Source organism: Littorina saxatilis, linkage group LG2 (assembly GCF_037325665.1).
Source record: "Littorina saxatilis isolate snail1 linkage group LG2, US_GU_Lsax_2.0, whole genome shotgun sequence".
Classification (NCBI taxonomy): Eukaryota; Metazoa; Mollusca; class Gastropoda; order Littorinimorpha; family Littorinidae; genus Littorina; species Littorina saxatilis.
Window position 1 is genome coordinate 36,150,169 of NC_090246.1, and position 18,904 is coordinate 36,169,072.

Sequence of the window (18,904 nt, forward strand, 5' to 3'; positions counted from 1 at the left end):
TCAGAGTTTTTAGTACCATTTCTTTTCTTTTTTGAAGAAAAAAAATATATACAGGGTCCCCACTGGTTTTTAGAAACAAAATTCCATGACTTTTCCATGACTTTCCATGAGCCTCAATAACATTTTCCATGACTAGATCCACAGGTCGCCATTTCCGAACACGCAAACTTTTTACGTCTTGTCACTGCCAGTTTTGACACTGGCTCGCTTTGCACTGAATTTGAGTCAGTTTCTACGCAGTGTCTCTTCGACAAGCAAGTCAAGCATTTGCTACGCAGTCAGATTATCGGTAATGTTTGCTGGTCCTGTCATTTCACTAAACTGGACCAGCCACTGTTTGTATCCATCTGCACTTTCGTAAATTCCGTTTCGTAACCGTCACTGTGACTTGACGAACTGTCATTTTTTTCACCGCGATACACAGTTCATTGCGAAGATCTTCCTCAGTAATTCGTTCCAATTTCGCATACTTTTTGTTGTCAAGAAACAACTCGAAAGAAAGTTTCAAACTCATCATCCTCCATCTTGCTTGTCGAAGCGCTAAAGTACTTCATCGATGCAAAAACAAAAGCAGAAAACTTCGACGAAACCGACTCAAATGCAGCGCAGACGACACGACGAGATAACGGAAGGAAGTGAGCCTCGCTTTGGCTCAAGTGCCGTTAAAAATACCGTTATTCTCGTATGCCAATACGAACGAGAAGTTGGTCATACACCTTGTGCTGGCGACGCAAATCGCTACTGGCTAGCAAAGGGGGGGGGGGGGGAGATGGCTGGGCGACGAAAATAGCCGCTGGCGTGCTAAAGCTTAATTTTTTTTTCTTTCTTACTTTTGTTAAATTCCATGACTTTCCATGACTTGAATTGAAATTCCATGACTTTCCAGGCCTGGAAAATTAAAAATCAAATTCCATGACTTTCCAGGTTTTCCATGACCTGTACGAACCCTGGATAATGAATCAAAAAATAAGAAAGGTATGCAGACCTGTTTACCCTAAACCTGAGGCAAGAGTACTTTTTCAAAAAGTTGAGTGTATTTTTCAAAAAGTTGGTGTACTTTGCAAGCAAAGCCATATGGGCTAGGCAAAACGTACGCCGTGGGTGCAAACGTGTTTGTGTAAGAATAGCATGTCTTGTGAACATCTTCAGAATTTAACTCCTTCCGATACAACAGGGATAAAACAATTTTATTTACCTGTCAGTTTATAACATTATAACCAGTGTCTTCCAAGCAGATTGATAATGAAAAGATGAAGTTCGTGAAATAACATCTGCGGTTGACAGTGGCAAGTTCATTTTTACAATCATCTCAGAAAACATTGCTTCAGCACGGACTACAGCCTTTTCTTCTGGCAGGATTTGCTTTGCGGGAATGAACTTAATAATTCCTTGGCAGCTTTCAGCGGATTTCTTTGCAGCAACCTTGTCCATGTGAGTTTTGGAACTGCAGTGTCGTTCGATGTCATATTTCCCAGCATGGGCAACGGAGAAATCTGATTTACAATACTTGCAGTGTGCATGACTTTTTCCCATAGTAGACTCCACAATTCCTGGCTCTTTCTTATATTTCTCCAAGAAAATCTGCTGCTTCTGCTGTTTAGACTTGGTACAGTCATCCGAAACTGGCACATTTTACCGCTTCATTTTGCCACGATTGTCCAGACGATCGCACGTGCCAACAACTGAACAAGGTTTCCACAGCTGAAGACTCGCTGTCATAGTTATCTCCCTTCGACCGAAACCGGTATCAGTTGTACCATCCCGTAATCAGCACACCAACACCGGAAAACGTATTGTAGACTTTTTCTTATGCGTATTTTGTGCGTGTGTCGCGTATTTGCGTACTGATATTAATTTGGCGTACAAAATACGCCCAAATCGTACTGGTAAACAGGTCTGATACATGTATTATATGGTTTAAATTTGTTAAAAAAATTGATCTGTTGAGACAAACAGGAAAATGTAACTTGTAACACAATCTGTGCAATCTGGTTTACTTTCAAACATAAAAGTTCAAGTAACTGAGGCAGTGCGTGAACAAAGTACGGAAAGTTTTTGCGGACTTTTGCGCAAAGGCAAAAGTAACCGGTGCTTTTTTTGTGTGCCTTCCCCCTTTATTTTTTCGGCGGACACTTTTGCTTTTTCGGCGGAACAAAAACAAAAAATCAGCGGAAATCCGCCGTTCGGCAGACAATTCCAATGCCTGCTAAATGTAAAAAGACAAATTTCTAAATGCATTAGGCCAACAAAAAAAAATGCTTTGGTTACGGTTTCCCGACCGACCCTAACTTTTTGGGCCGACCCTAAACTTTTTTTTTGGTCCTAAAGCTAAAAAATAAAATGAACCAAACACATACATACACAAAAAAAACCACACACACACACAAAAACCCACCGAAAACGACAACACCACGGCACAGAGAAAACATCGATCGCCGGCGAGCAGACAACAAGCCCGACAAGGGACACCACTCCGCTTTTTACAACTCCCATATCCAAGGGAAGTCAGTCTCGTGCGTTCGTTCGTTGCGCGAACGTAAAAAGATGTTGTCTGCATTTGCAATCGTATTCGGAAAGTGCGTTCATATCGAATAAACACGACTGATAAGTCGGTACTCGAAGAGTGCAACCTTGGTGGACATTTTTCATGATTTTCATCCAACTTTGGACGGCAAACTGTTCGGGATAAAATGTGTTGGGTCGACGAAAATAAGTGCCGAGCCCGAAGACTCTTTCGAACTGGACTTTGGAAAATACGGAGTGTGTTCAAGACTGTGTCGAGTACATTATTTCAATGATATTTAAGTTTTTTTGATGGAAAGACTTCTGTTTAAGAAAACTTGTATAAAGTGAAAGGAATCATCAGCTACTGTATTTTGACTAGTTTTCAATTTGTGACAATCAGTCCAGACTGCGTTCAAGACTGTTCACTAGTGGCGGGGATATAGCTCAGTTGGTAGCGCGCTGGATTTGTATTCAGTTGGCCGCTGTCAGCGTGAGTTCGATCCCAGGTTCGGCGGAAATTTATTTCACAGAGTCAACTTTGTGTGCAGACTCTCTTCGGTGTCCGAACCTCCCCCCGTGTACACTACATTGGGTGTGCACGTTAAAGATCCCACGATTGACAAAAGGGTCTTTCCTGGCAAAATTGCTTAGGCACAGTTAATAATTGTCTACCTATACCCGTGTGACTTGGAATAATAGGCCGTAAAAGGTAAATATGCGCCGAAATGGCTGCAATCTACTGGCCGTATAAAATTTCATCTCACACGGCATCACTGCAGAGCGCCTAGAACTGTACCCACGGAATATGCGCGATATAAGACTCATTGATTGATTGATTGATTGACTATACAGTTTAAAGGGTATGTCCAGTTTTCTTTTCTTAACATGAAAAAGTAATTAATATCTGTGGTTCCAAATACACCAATATGAAAATACCTCAAATATCCTGCATACACAAATATTTTTATCATTTCAAGAGGGACCAACCAAAAAAAAAACCAAAAAAAAAGTTTAATCGACCTACCTACCCTATTTTTTTTGGCCATGAAACCGTAACCAAAGCATTTTTTTTTGTTGGCCTTATTGACTCAAATGGGAGTAGCATAGCTTGGGAAGATTTCAAGGCAGCAACAAAAACAATATCCAAGCTTCCATCTGAGCACTTTCTTCATCTACATTTTGCTTGACTTCAAAAACATTTTTCTCAAATTCTCTCTCTCTGTTTAATCTAATTTGGTAAAGTATACAAATATTTTCTGCTGGTACACACGTACACAATGCAACACAAATCGCACCAAATTAGAGAAAGCATTTTCATTTTCTGTTAAGCATCCATTTCTTTTGAAAATTACCTGCTCAGAATCATAGGACACTGGCTGCATAGCAGACGGGCAGAGGGCCGTAAGCTCCACTTCTCTTTCCTCCTCCGGGACGTAGGCAGAGTTGGGGAAGCGGAGACGCAGTTTCTCTCCGTCCAGTCTCTCCACCACAGGGAAGAGAGTCAGAGGCCGTGACTGCAAAGCAGCCGCCAAGTGGACTGTGGCGTCCGCTGAAGCATAGCTGTCGGCCTGCTGTTGGCTGTGATTGCAAGCCGAGACGATGCGTGTGATGTCCTCTTGGCTGTATGGACACGGTTGCTCGGCAATGAGCGCTGTAACGAGTCGTTGTCCCACGATGCTGATGAAGCTACGCAGAGGGCTCGTCACGTTGGTGAAGCATGGCAAGTTGTGGCTGTAGTGACCTAACATTACACACACACAAATCTTAATCAAATGAGGCAGAACACTATTTTTTTGAGGATGAAATTTGCTTGCTGATTTTCAATTGTTGTTCTCTCAGGTGCCAGGAGCGATGTTCCGCATAACTCTCAGTTAGTCTTGTTGCACATGTTGTATGCACTTAGAGCCCTTACGTCCCTTTGTTTCTCAGATTCTAACATTACAAACTCACAAATGTAGAAAGGATCAAAGGAGTTGGAACAGATGTTTGAATGAATAGTAAACCATAAAGACTGGATTACATAAAAAGCTTTTAAAATGCTTCTCCTGGCACTCAAGGAGTTATTTCTTTAATGGAGACTATTGTAATTCAATCAGTCATTTCTGCTGCTGTCTGATCGTTTGTTGAAACTTGTGCTCGGTTTTATCCAGATCCTTCCAAAATATTCATTTCTAGTTTTCCATAAGTCAAGCACTGCACAACATAAAAAAAAACTGCAATCCTCAACTTACCTTGCTGTGAAGAGTCCACATCACCAGAACAGACAAACTGCTGTGGAGGGAAGATGTTTTTCAGCTCTTCCAGGGCCACGCTGGACTGAGGGTGGTTTTCGGGCGAGGCCACGACTTTCTGCACGATGTCATGACGACCTGTGAGAGCACTGTTGACCGCCTGGTTCCACAGCTCTGTCAGGACGTCAAAGTGGTCCAGTGGTTTGACCTCCTGGTCGCGCATGTAGCCGAACACGCACATGCACACCATGCGGCACGTGCACACCTGCAGACAATAATTCTATTGTGACCGAGCTTTAGTATGTTGATATTTCATGAAGTGCACAAACAACTGCAATTATGGAAAGTAAACCTGCAGGGAGAGGGAGGGGGGGGAGAGAGAAGGGGAGAGAGAGAGAGAGAGAGAGAGAGAGAGAGAGAGAGAGAGAGAGAGAGAGAGAGAGAGAGTGAGTGAGAGAGAGAGAAGGGGGGAGAGAGAGAGAGAGAGAGAGAGAGAGAGAGAGAGAGAGAGAGAGAGAGAGAGAGAGAGAGAGATAAGGGGGGAGAGAGAGAGAAGGGGAGAGAGAGAGATGGTATTTTGTGATGTAGCACACAACTAGTGTTGAAAATATGCAAACATGGAAGAAGAAAAAAATCATCAGCAGACAGGCTTTGCTGAGAAGTCTTTTCAGTCTCACACACAGTAACTTAAAAATGTCATACTTTCTCTCGCAAACTCTTAATTTTATGACAGGAAACGACCCAGTGCCACCTCCATTCCTTCAAACATACACACACAGATGTGCACACAACAATCAACAGCATTTTCTCACTCACCTTGTTTCCCTCCAAGAAGGGCTTGGTGAGGGCCACAGAGTTAATAGCGTCAGCCGCGTGCTTGGACTTCCACGCCTCCATCTTGCTCACGTTCGGCACCGCCTGCTGCAGCAAGGGAGTGCACTGCGGAAAAGCGGCGAGCAGCTGCTCGGCCACCTGGTGATTGGCCATGATGAGCAGCTCCTGCACCAAGTAGTGGCCGCACATTGCCGCCAGCTCCACGGGGGTCAGCTCGGGGTCAAGGTGAGCGTTACCTTTACGTTGCTTGCGCCGCATGTGGGCAATCTGGAACAGCACCAGCACGCAGCTCTTCAGGTAGTCGTTCTCCGCCCCCTGGATGTCCTGCAGGATGCTGTCGATGTCGCGGTGGGAGAAGCGGTGTTTGGAGTTGATGACGGTGCGTTGGACTGAGGTCTCCGTAACGTGCCACTCCTCTCCGCCTCCCGCCACAGTTATGAAGACGGACAGTGCGCAGCGGTCACTTCCCGTCTGCAGACTGCACAGGTCTTTGCTGAGCCTCTCCGGCAGCATGTGGATTGGGTCGCGCCCAATCGGCAGAATGGACGAGCCTCGCTGCAGAGCTTCCTTGTCCAGGGCGGAATCTTTCTCCACAAAGCTCGCAACGTCGCTGATGTGAACACAAACCTGGTAGGACGTGTCCGACTTCTGGTCGATGCTGAAGGCCACCTCAAGGTCGCAGGCTTCTGGTGTGCCGATGGTGAAGCACCAGGTGTCGGTCATGTTGATGCGCGAGTTGTAGACCTCTGTGGGTAGCGTAGAGCTGCTGAAACGAGAAGCTACCTCTTGCATGACCTGGCTGCTGAACTGTGACGGCAGGTGATGCTCTATGTCCACGATGTTAAGGGATGAAGACAAGTCATGACCAGCAGGAATGACGCCCACAACCACGCCCAGAGGGTTGAAGAATCCAGGCAGCCACTTGAGGTAGCGCACCACAAACAGCTTCTCCTCTGCGTCGTTGGCTTCCACTTTCTCATAGTGGCTGAAGGCGAGGGTTTTGTCGGCGCTCAGCTGGTACACGCACACAAAGCCTTTCTTGACACGCTGCAAGTGCTTACGGAGGACCACATTGTAGACTCGAGGAACGCCGGGGTTGATCGGAACTAGCAGGCCCGTGTTTGACGTGTCTGCCGAGCAAACAAACGAGCGACAGCGATGATCGATGGCTCGCTGGGTAATGCCCGCCACGCGTCCCTGGCTCTTTTCGCTTCTCTCTTCCTCCTCATTATCCGCTGCAGGCAACATCTCCACCACAACCTTGTCCTTGTCGAAAGCTCGACCGCGACGCAAGGAGCCCTTGATTTCAATCTCCTGAACGGGATCCAATGGATCCAGAACCATTGCCACACATGTGTCCCCCTTGATGCTGACGGAGCAGCGCTTGAATCGCTCTGGGTGGTTGTGAAGTGCAGCGTCCAGGGTCTTCTCCATGTAGTTGTAGTACTTGGTGACCGTGCTGCTGTCTTTGTCTCGGTCCTCGTAGATCTCGGCGTCCCCGTCAAACTCTTGACCGGCTGCCGCTGCCTGAAGCATCTTTTTGCGCTTGTCTTCATCCGCCCGACCTGTGTCATAGGTCAACACTGCCTGTCCGATCTCCTCCACAACACTCACACACTCCACTTTCAGTGGTTCTGTTTGAGCGCTGCTTCCCAACGACTCTTGAGCTAGCTGCAGCAGGATCTCATCCGGCACCAGTGACACGTCCTTGGCCTTGTCCTCCTCGCTCATGGCCTTGGTGACCTTAACCTTGCTGAGGGGCTTGAGAGGGGCCGGGGGGACAGGAGAGGAAGAGTGTCCGTTGAACTTCACAGGCTCTGGAGCAGTGTAGGCAGGGGTGGAAGCGGTAGTGGTAGTGCTGCCAGCAGTGCTGTAACTTGAAGAAAAGTCATCGATGTAGATGTCCTTGTGGGCACTGTAGTCGCCAGCATTGTTGACGTTTGTGTTGTAGCTGGACGAGGCAGGTTGTTGCTGCTGTTGTTGTTGCTGGGGCCGCATGGAGGAGCTCGGGGACTGTGGGTTCTTAATCAGGTCTGTCACCTCCTTCAGACGTCGGCCCATTTCAGACATCTGCAGGTGCACCACCTGAGAAAAGGCAAAACCGTCATCAGCACAAAAACAATAGTGGAACACCCCTTTTCAGATCCCAGATCCCAGACCCCCCCCCCCCCCCCCCCATTTCAAGACCTTGTTTTTTCTCTCAAGATTTTCTGCTCATAATAATTATCTGTAAATTTACCTCCACGTTAAGACTCCCTCCTTAAAACCTGAATAAATCTCAGATTTCTTGAGGTCTTAAAAAAGGGGGTTCCACTGTATGTACACATGAAAGCAGATGACCATGAAACGAAACGATTCTTAAGCAGCTCACAAGACCTGTAAATTATAATTATACATGTATACCAACTTCGGCATCTTTCTGCAAACTTCAGGGACGAGAAATGAAGGAAGCAACACAACAGTATCTCATGCTGCCATGTCCATAATGCAATCCCTCACCATTTCTCTACCTTATTTTTGTTAATTCCTTCTTTTTTTCTGGTAACACATTGTAAAGTAATTTCAACAGCTGCTTCTTCATGGCAATGTTACACTAGCTCCTGTGAGGAAGCCAGGGCTAAGGTGCATGAGGAAGTTACCACCCCAACCAGCTGCGGGGTAGGATTGGTTGAAACTGAGGTTTGTGTGTGATTTCAACCAATCTGGCTCCGCGGCTGCCTCCCGTTTGGGTGGTAACTTTCTCGTGCACCTCAGCCCTGCTCTCTTCTGCAACCCTTCATCCACCCCTCCCCCCCACCACACCCCCCCCCCCCACCCCAAAAGAGCACTACAAGCACATCTAACGGAAGACCGAACGCTCTGCAAACCTGAGTCTTGATGCTGTCATTCATTGTACAGTAATTTCAGTAGCTTCTTCTTCAGTGCAATGCTACACCAGCTCCTGTGGGAAAGCCAGCCCTCTTCTGTAACCCCCCTCCCCCACCACAATGCCTAAAGAGCATTACAGCCACCAACCCACCATCTAAGGGAAGACAGCATGCTCCGCAAACCTGAGCCATGATGCTGTCCTTCATTGTACAGTAATTTCAGTAGCTTCTTCTTCAGTGCAATGCTACACCAGCTCCTGTGGGAAAGCCAGCCCTCTTCGGTAACCCCCTCCCCCACCACAATGCCTAAAGAGCACTACAGCCACCAACCCACCATCTAAGGGAAGACAGCATGCTCCACAAACCTGAGTCTTGATGCTGTCATTCATTGTACAGTAATTTCAGTAGCTTCTTCTTCAGTGCAATGCTACACCAGCTCCTGTGGGAAAGCCAGCCCTCTTCTGTAACCCCCCTCCCCCACCACAATGCCTAAAGAGCTTTACAACCACCAACCCACCATCTAAGGGAAGACAGCATGCTCCACAAACCTGAGTCTTGATGCTGTCGTAGTTCATGTTTGGCGGGTGGATGCTGCGCATGTTGTGACAGTGCTTCATGTAGGTCCTCCAGATGGTGATGCACTCGCCAATGGCGCACAGAGCCACGGGGTCCCCCACCACCGCCACCAGCGACTTTGTGCGCGTCAGGGCAGTGTTCAACAGCTTGGAGTCCGACAAGAAGGCGAAGTCCGCCACGCCACCGACGGACTCAGCTTCCATGAGGGCCCTGGCGACATGCTCGCTCTCCAGCAGGTTTCTGGTGCGCACAGTGGAGATGAACAACGCGCGGAACTCTTTGCCTGTACAGAGGTACACACAAGTGGTCAGGATCATACAACAAATCTTACACTGTCCATTGGAGGAGACAATTTGAAGAAACCTAAAGACCTTCCTTAATTGAGCCCAAAGTGTTTTTTCTCTCAAAAATTCAGTGCTAAAGCTTCGTGCATCAAGCTTCGTAAAATGGACTTCACAAAGTTGACTTCAACCAATTAAACACCCTCTCCACACCCTTGTAATGGAAATAAGAGTTTCTACATTAACAGCGATGAGTTTTGACATCAAGATTACTTCACCTATGTACACAAACCAACAACCCAACAGATATATTTGCAATATTATTGCATACTTTATCACAACGAACAGGGCCCTCAGCTACAAACAATAGTAAATACTAGTTGAGGCACGTTTTGCTTCAGGGCAATGCTTACATTTACCTAGAGATAAAACTCAAACTTAAAGAGTTGTTATAATAATGTCTAATGTTCTTGAAAGCAAATTGAAATCACATGTGCAAAACAACCAATGGGACTGAAATGTGTCAGTGTCAATGAAAGACGTTTGTGAACATACCTTGGATGTTCTGCACTGTTTCCACGTTGACCTTGCGAAGGTCGTGTCGTCGTTTGCTTTTCAGGATGTAACGAATCTCCTTGACCTGAAAAACACCACAACATACACAATAACTGACCGACTGTCACACTCTTAGACATCAGTTTCTTTCTTGACTACACAATGACTTTTATAGAATGGGTGCAAAGTATTCATCAATATCATCTATGAGTAATGATTGACTATCAGCACTAGACCTTCCCATCTATCTGTCACATCCTTCTGTTAATACAGTGGAACCCCCCTTTTAAGACCCCCCCAACATTTAAGACCCCCTCCCTTTTAAGAGCGTATTTTCTCAGACATTCTATTCAAAACCTCTGTAAATTTAAACCCAAATTAAGACTCCCTCCTTTATAAGACCTGATTTTCTTCAACTTTTGAAGGTCGTAACAGGGGGTTCCACTGTAATATGCAAGTCATCATGATGACAAATGAAGTCCATTTCTAACAAACAAATGAGTCTTCCTGTACTAACCTGGTCGTGGTAAGGCGTGACAACGCCGATCTCCTCAGGCGTGGCAGCCCCCCACTCTCTGGGCCAGTCGTCAAGAAGCTCGATGACACGTTCCACCACCTCCGAACTCTCCGCCCGGTTGTAGAAGGATGTGCTCTCCTTATCCTGAACCTCGCGACCTTGAACTGCGTAGTACAGCAACGGGGTCCACTCCAGGACGGACGGGATGTTGGCAGCTGCTGTCAGCTTGTCTGGACCTCCGTAGAACACCGCTGAGATGAAGCGAAGAATCTCCATCTGGAACGGGGTGACAAGGAAATGAGCATGGTGTAGAAAAGAGTTGAAAAGCCCTCTTTCTTTTCTCCCTGATAAAACGAGTTTCCATTTCCAAGAAAAATACAAAGCAAAGTCAGCACAAAGATTTCTTCTTTCCTTAATTTTGACCCCCCAAAAAACACACAACTGAGAGAGCTACAGTAAGCCTCAGCTAAATTTGCATTGCTCTGGTGAACTGATTTCTTAGAGTCTTAGCAATTTGTTTCCTACAAGACACACTCCACCTCTGTCTTTTCAATTTTAATTTCAAATAAGGATACTCGAATTTTATTAAATATGAAGTTTACTTTCTGCACTGTTACCTTTGTGCGGTAGTTGATGCTGAGGAAGATGTTGAGGGGGTTGAAGCGCGGCCTTTCCTGCAGTTGGTGGTAGAACTCAAAGTAGTACAAGTACAGGCGCTCTAACATGGACATGCCGAAGTTCTGACGTCTCGCCTCACCTGAGTACACCTGTAAATAGACCAAATGTCATCTTTAGCCAAAGGTAGAACTCCCAGTTTTGCTGGCATTGACACCATGAACTCCCACCCGAGTACCGTATTTTCGGGACCATAAGGCGCTTCGGTATAAAGGGGGCAACCCCATTTGTAAGGTTAAAATGTGGAGAAAAAAACAACACAATAGGCGCTTCTGGTGTATCGGCAACAACTCAAAGGAAGAAAACAGTGAAATCACTAGAGAGGGAGTGTTATATTTCCTTGTATAGCGACGTGGGTACATGTACTCTTCTTTAGCCATTATAATCACAAAAGTATGGTAAACATGCTATAAGTGTTGCGTTTAGCAGATGGCAGAATCAAAACTCAAAGTAGTAAAACTACAGATGCTTTGAAGGTTCTAAATGAAATGAAACCATACAAGTACCATTTCCAGCACTAACTTGATGTACATTCTCAATCAGCCAAACAATCTGGTCAAAGTTTGGAACTACACCTACCGCTAAAACTGTATGTTGAATGTAAGGCTTCTTTTTAAGCCTACTGTCTATATGATACTTACCGAGACAGTACTATTCTTGCACATTATCTATTATAGGCCGAAAAAATTGGACAAAACGCTGAGTGGGTACAATTATCTCCCATAACCATGCGCCACCGTGGATCCCAAGCACTGTCCGAGTGCTTCCCCCTTACAGGATGTAGGTGGCGCGTCCTCTTTCTTTATGAGCTGCAGACCCTCAAAAAGCCCATAACATATCAAGAGGGGAGGCGGGAGGGAAACTCTAATAGTACTGTCTCGGTAAGTATCATATAGACAGTAGGCTTAAAAAGAAGCCTTACAGTCAATATAACACTTACCTCGACAGTACTATTCTTGCACAGAATACCAGAGTGGTGTGAGGGTGATATGTAGAGTATTAAACTCCTTAATCAAAATCACTTAAATCCAAGGATTAAGATACCCAGGCAATTTTCGAACAGTACTACCGTAAAAGAAAATATACCCAAGAAACATACCTTAGACTGACGTGACCATGCTAGCAACCACTGCTGTGTGGTGAACTCAATGTCAAAGTCCAGGCCACTCAAAGCTTGACTACCACTGAGTCTACGGCAAGTGGCTAAAGCGATGAGGAACAATTAGTCTTAAAAATCAGCAACTTGATACTGATGCCTGCCAGGGGTTCAAACTCATTGCTACGCAGGAGTTTGAGGACCAGAAAGACATCCCCCTTGGGAAATGAAACCCGAGGTTTAGACACCGCTGCATTGCTAATACCCGAAAGGACATTAGCGATGAGGGAGGACCTGATCAAGTGTTCAGTTCTGCGACCAGTAGCGGCCGCAATCGTGGAAGCGATGGCAGATCTGTATCCAAGAAGAGTCTTAGAAGAAAGACTCTTCTTTTGATACACTTCCACCAGGAAGTTGGCCAAGTCCTGTGTTGAGGGATAAAGCGGCTTTATCCCCTTGGACAAGGCGAAGGTGGCCCAAGCTCTCCAGCGTAAGTCGTAGAGCTGATTAGTTGATCGCCTCTTAGCGTTCAAGGAAAACTCTACTGAACTCTTGTGCAATCCTAGTGCAAGCAGTTTGGAGCGCACAAGAGCCATGCGGTCAAGCACAGACTCTCTGGACGTGGATGAGGGAGGCATGATCGAGGCTGGAGCAGACCTCCCCCGTCCAGATCCAGAGGTAGAGGGTCTACGTGGGTGAGACCGCGAAGATCTGGAAACCACGGAGCTGTTGGCCAGTAAGGCGCGACCAAAATCAGTCTTGGTCGTTCCTGCAGATATTTTGCCAGCACCCTCGGAATCAGAGATGTCGGGGGATAGGCGTAAGCATCGAGGAGCCTCCACAAGAGAGTGAATGCGTCCAAGTGGAACGCATTCATGTCTCGAAAGGGGCTGACGTACCTGGGAAGCCGAGCGCTGAATCGAGTTACGAACAGATCGATCAGAGGACGGTCCCACCTTGCCCACAGACGCTGTAGAACGTTGTGAGCGATGGTCCATTCTGTGGAGAGAACCTGATCGCCCCGACTGAGAATGTCGGCCAGGGCGTTCAGTTTCCCCGGAACGAACTGGACTGACATCCGGACCTGATTGGTCTGGCACCAGAGCAGAATCTCCTCCGCCAACAGGGAGAGGGACCGAGAATTGGTGCCCCCCTGGTGGCGAAGGTAAGCTAAGCATGTGGTGTTGTTGTCCCCGTTGAAAATCAGAGGGGCCAAGGACAGGCCGAATGGGAGGGCCCGAAACTCGAACACCGTGCCCTCCCAAACGAACCGGAGCAGATGTCGGTACCCCGGGGCCACCAGGATGTGGAAGTAAGCATCCTGGAGGTCCCAGACATGGCCCAATCGTTTGGCCGGATGGCCAACCGGACCGACGAAGGGGTTTCCATCTTGAACTTGCACCTGTGAAGGTACAAGTTCAAGGTGGAGAGGTCCAACACCGGCCTGAACCGGCCGTCCTTTTTGGGGACGGTGAACAGGCGGGAGCAGAACCCCAGAGAAGGCTGAGAAAGGGGGTAGACCGCCTTCTTCTCGACCAACGAGTTCACCTCGTCCTGAAGAGCCTGCCATCTGGCAGGCTCTCGAGGAGGGGGGAACGTCCAAGGTAGAGCGGACAATGGAGGTTGTGACGACAGCGGTAGAGAAAACCCCGACCACACCACCCTCAAGAAAAACTGGTTGGAGACCAGTCTGCCCCACATGCCGCGGGCCCGAAAAAAAGGGAACCGCCGGACGAAAGAGGGGCAACTTGAGGGGGCGTCAACGTAGGGCCGGGACTCACTGAAAATTCTGCTGGCGGGCAGGCGCAGGCTTGCGACCACCCCCCCTGGTGGTGCTGCTTCCCCTTACCTGTCTGAGCACCCTTCGTCTTGCTTGGGAACGCAACAGGCGCCTAAGAGGAGGAAGAAGGAGGCAGTGAAACTGGCTTCTTCTTCTTCTTCTGAGGCTGGGAGCTGGAGGTGACTGTAGCACTTCTCTTACTCCCCGCCGCCGTCGCCGAAGCAGCGAGGCCAACCATCAGAGAATCAGTGTTCCTCTGGCGTGTGGACTCCACCACAGAACGAACAGTGTCCGGATGAAAGAGGGAAGAAGGCTGAGGAAACGTGTTCCTCAGACTCTTCCTCATATCCGGAGGCACTATAGAAGTAGGCAGAAAATGATCACGGAACAGGGCCAATAAAGTGGACCAGTGTTCCAATGGCCAATTCTGCCGCAGACGTCACGCACGATCGCACGGCATGCAAAGCCCGATCCACTCGAACCGTGTCAAGGACCCGAGTGGAATCGGACTCTGCCCGATTGGGAGGGTCCAACAGTGTGGACAGCGTGCTCATCCATGTCAAGGCCTGTGATTGGGCCTCGACTGTGGAAGAAACGGTGGCCTCAAGATTGTGGAACGAAGCAGAGCTCAGTTCCACCTTCTTGACCGAAGGCACCTCCCCAACGAACACATCACCGTCAGCCCCACCCTAAACACTCGAAGTCTGGAAAGGGAGAGTTCGAGAGTCAAAGGGAAAAGGGAGGGACGAAACAGATTGGACACGAGGAAACAGTGGAGGTGCGCCTCCCGAAGGAAAGCATGGCACTGAACCCGCGTCCTCCCGAGGAACATAGGTCGCGTTTGCACGTGAATCTGTACTCCTCAGGCGATGTGCTGCCGCTTCCACCGTGGCACTTAGACTAGGGTGGAACGCGAATTGCCGGCGGCCGGATCGTTCATAAAACGAGCCGCCGGCAGACGCGGCGTGAGCCTCCCGCGCCCGGGCCGAAGCGGACTCAAAGGACGAGAGGGCGTCTCAGGGAAGGACGTCCTGAAACTGTTCAAACGTCCTTCTAGCTGTGCGAGGACGAGCCTCCTGCCTCTCGTCCTCAGACCCCGGGTCCACGTCCTGTGTGTCAACACTAGACGACAGACGCTTAAGAGAGGCATCCGTGACGTCAAGACGCCGCGTGATGTCTGTCATGTACTGTTGGAAAGTACGAAGCATAGCTTCGGAAGTTCCATCAGAAACCGGCAAGGGTAGAGTTTCAGTGTTAACCTCAGGGCGACCCTGATCCTCCTCCCTATCGTCCTCCGACTCACTCTCCTCTTCACTTCCCGACAACTCCTCAAAAGCAGGAGTGTAGGGAGCTTGAGGGGGAAGAGCCGAAAGCGATGAAGCAGGCTGTGAAGAAACGCCCACAGAAGCAAGAGGCCGCGAAGACCCCTGCCCCAAAGACGAAACGTCTCCAGCAGCCGAAGGGGGAGAAAAACAACAACCCTGCGACTGTTGGGTCAGCCCAGCCAACGAACCCCCGCCATTTATAGACTGAACAGGAACCCATCGGGTCTGATCAGAAAAGAAATGGTCCGGTCCGGTCGGGGGTGCCGATCCGGTCCGGTAGGGTGGTCCGGTCCGGTGCCGTACCATCCGGAGGTCCCGTTCAGCACCGAACCATCGTACCCACAGAAGTGTTCGGGTGGTTAGGTCCGGACGTGGACATACCGTACCATCCGGACCCGTAGGTCCGGTGGTCCGGTATGGTCCGGTTCGGTGCCAGACCATCCAGACCAACAGAGGTGGTCGGGTGGTCCCGCACCGGACCATCCGGACCCGTAGGTCCGGACCCGTAGGTCCGGTACCATCCGGAGGTCCTGTTCGGCACCGAACCATCCGTACGCACAGAAGTGTTCGGGTGGTTCGGTCCGGGCGTGGACGTACCGTACCATCCGGACCCGTAGGTCCGGTTCGGTGCCAGACCATCCGGACCAACAGAGGTGGTCGGGTGGTCCGGACCGGTCCGGTAGGGTGGTCCGGTGTTCCGGTCCGGTGTTCCGGTCCGGTCCCGTACCATCCGGAGGTCCCGTTCGGTACCGAACCATCCGTACCCACAGAAGTGTTCGGGTGGCTCGGTCCGGACGTGGACACACCGTACCATCCGGACCCGTAAGTCCGGTATGGTCCGGTTCGGTGCCAGACCATCCGGACCAACAGAGGTGGTCGGGTGGTCCGGTCCGGACCGGACCACCGGTCCAGCACCGGACCATCCGGACCCGTAGGTCCGGTCCGGTCCCGCACCATCCGGAGGTCCCGTTCGGCACCGAACCACCCGTACCCACAGAAGTGTTCGGGTGGCTCGGTCCGGACGTGGACATACCGTACCATCCGGACCCGTAGGTCCGGTTCGGTGCCAGACCATCCGGACCAACAGAGGTGGTCGGGTGGTCCGGACCGATCCGGTAGGGTGGTCCGGTGTTCCGGTCCTGTGGTCCGGTCCCATACCATCCGGAGGTCCCGTACGGCACCGAACCATCCGTACCCACTGAAGTGTTCGGTCCGGACGTGGACCTACCGTACCATCCGGACCCGTAGGTCCGGTGGTCCGGTATGGTCCGGTTCGGTGACAGACCATCCGGACCAACAGAGGTGGTCGGGTGGTCCGGTACCGGACCATCCGAACCCGTAGATTCGGTCCGGTCCCGTACCATCCGGAGGTCCCGTTCGGTACCGAACCATCCGTACCCACAGAAGTGTTCGGGTGGCTCGGTCCGGACGTGGACATACCGTACCATCCGGACCCGTAGGTCCGGCATGGTCCGGTTCGGTGCCAGACCACCCGGACCAACAGAGGTGGTCGAGTGGTCCGGTCCCGACCGGACCACTGGTCCGGTACCGTACCCTCCGGACCCGTAGGTCCGGTGTGTTCCGGTTCGGTGCCAGACCACCCAGACCAACCGAGGTGGTCGGGTGGTCCGGTCCCGACCGAAACACTGGTCCCGTACCGTACCATCCGGACCCGTAGGTCCGGGGGGTCCGGCAAGGGCCAGAGGTACTGTCCCGCACCGGACCCTAAGGTCCGGTACGGTCCCGTACCATGGGTCCCGTCCGGACCAAACCCGGAGGTCAAGTCCAGTCGGGACCCGTGGGTCCGGTTCGATCCCGACCCGTAAGCCTGGAACGTTCCGGACCCTTGGTCCGGACCATCCGTCACCCGAACACCAGACGCTAAGGAATGGCGTGGGGTCAAGACGGTCCGGTCGGAGGTGTCGGTCTGAGCAACAGAAACAATGTTCCCGTCGCCCTGACCATTCGACAGAAGTACCACGTTCTGTCGAACACCTCCACGTCCAGTAACTAGTCGGCCGGAGCGTTTCAAGAGGGACAGCCACCAGTCACACGGACGTCAGAGGGAACCGTAGTAGCAGTGGTCGTAGGCACGAAGCCTGAAACCCCTGCCCCCACAGGACCGCCCTGAACGGGGTCAATTCGCATCCCAACCCCAGCGGGGAGGGAATTCAGAGACCCCGTCATCTCCTCCGATCTCCCCCCCCAGGAGGCCGAAACTACTGTCAAAACAGCAGCAGACGACCCAGCGAGGGAGTTCAGAGGAGGACCCGTGTCCCTCCTGGCTTCCACAGCGGTGGAAACCGAGGAGGGCACAGGAGAGGCACCGGAAAAAGAAAGATTTTAATGCCAACTGCACCCGGTGTTCCCAGGCGGTCACCCATCCAAGTACTAACCGGGCCCGACGTTGCTTAACTTCGGTGGTCGGACGAGAACCGGTGTTTTCAACGTGGTATGGCCGTTGGCTGTCAAAACCTGAGTCTCTCCAGTAGCCCCTAGATCGGATTCACCAACCCCCAAAGAGGGTTGGGAATCGACCTGCCCCCGGATTCGAGCCAGGGGGGAGAAGGAAACCTTCCCCCCAGGCTTGAAACCGGGAGGAGCTGAAGCCTGAGACTGAGGGCCGGACAACGGCGTCGAAGGGGGGGAAGCCTGTTCCACTGAAGGAGAAGGAGAAAGAAGCTTTTTCTTTCCCCTCGACCTTCCCCGAACCTTCGACGGCGCAGCCCCGCCCGAAGTCCCAGGCTCAAGCCCAGCCTGTTTGAGCAAGCTCGCATTGAGCTTGCTCAAACAGGCTTTCTCCGCCCTCCCTCGCCGCAAACGCAAAGCGTTTGGGGAGGGAGAGTCGGAGCGCCGAAAGATCCCCTTCTCCGTGCGTAAAACATGACGCTGGGCGCCCGGAGAAGGGTTGCCCCCGGCAGACTCTGGTTCCGTAGAACCAGAGCCCAAAACAGGACGAGACATCCTACCTCGCCCTGTACGTACCCTTAAAGACCGAGAATTAACAAAATTCAAAGAAAATTTAGGTCAATACTCAAGTGAATGCGGCGAAACGAGAAGCAGACGACCGGTCACCACGAAGTAGGACGGGAGGCACGCCGAGTCCGCCACACAAAAACGGAGGCACAAGTTGAAGGAAACACAACGTAGCCTCAAGCCAGAAGTGGAATAACACACAATAATCCAACAGGTGATAGTCCACACAGAAAAGGAGCCTCTTAGTCCAAAATAATCCGGGAGCGTAGCAGAAACACAGCCGGTCTGACACGCGCGAAAAAAGAAAGAGGACGCGCCACCTACATCCTGTAAGGGGGAAGCACTCGGACAGTGCTTGGGATCCACGGTGGCGCATGGTTATGGGAGATAATTGTACCCACTCAGCGTTTTGTCCAATTTTTTCGGCCTATAATAGATAATGTGCAAGAATAGTACTGTCGAGGTAAGTGTTATATTGACAAGAGCTTCATCGTCAACATACAGTCTTTAGCCTTAATATCAACACCTTTCATTTTGGTAACAATCTTCCCGGCCGCGGCCGCCTGGTGGGTTAAGTGTGGAGATTTTTTCGATCTCCCAGGTCAACTTATGTGCAGACCTGCTTGTGGCTTATCCCCCTTCGTGTGTACATGCAAGCACAAGACCAAGTGCGCACGGAAAAGATC

General features: G+C 50.3%; 1 protein-coding gene and 1 non-coding gene across 3 annotated transcripts in view; both read right to left on the reverse strand.

Moving 5' to 3' along the window:
* LOC138958875 (3'-5' exoribonuclease HELZ2-like) overlaps positions 1-18,904 on the reverse strand; it is a 117,999-nt gene that overhangs the window by 21,815 nt on the left and 77,280 nt on the right. For both annotated transcript variants that reach the window (XM_070330185.1, XM_070330186.1), the window contains 7 exons: positions 10,984-11,133; positions 10,367-10,642; positions 9,850-9,934; positions 8,986-9,296; positions 5,553-7,655; positions 4,737-5,001; positions 3,858-4,246 (listed from right to left, as the gene is read on the reverse strand). In XM_070330185.1, coding sequence (XP_070186286.1) covers positions 3,858-4,246; positions 4,737-5,001; positions 5,553-7,655; positions 8,986-9,296; positions 9,850-9,934; positions 10,367-10,642; positions 10,984-11,133 — 3,579 coding nt within the window. The remainder of the gene's footprint in view (positions 1-3,857; positions 4,247-4,736; positions 5,002-5,552; positions 7,656-8,985; positions 9,297-9,849; positions 9,935-10,366; positions 10,643-10,983; positions 11,134-18,904) is intronic.
* Positions 17,590-17,708, reverse strand: LOC138960547 (5S ribosomal RNA). The gene has a single exon (XR_011454023.1). It is a non-coding gene; the product is annotated as a 5S ribosomal RNA (ribosomal RNA).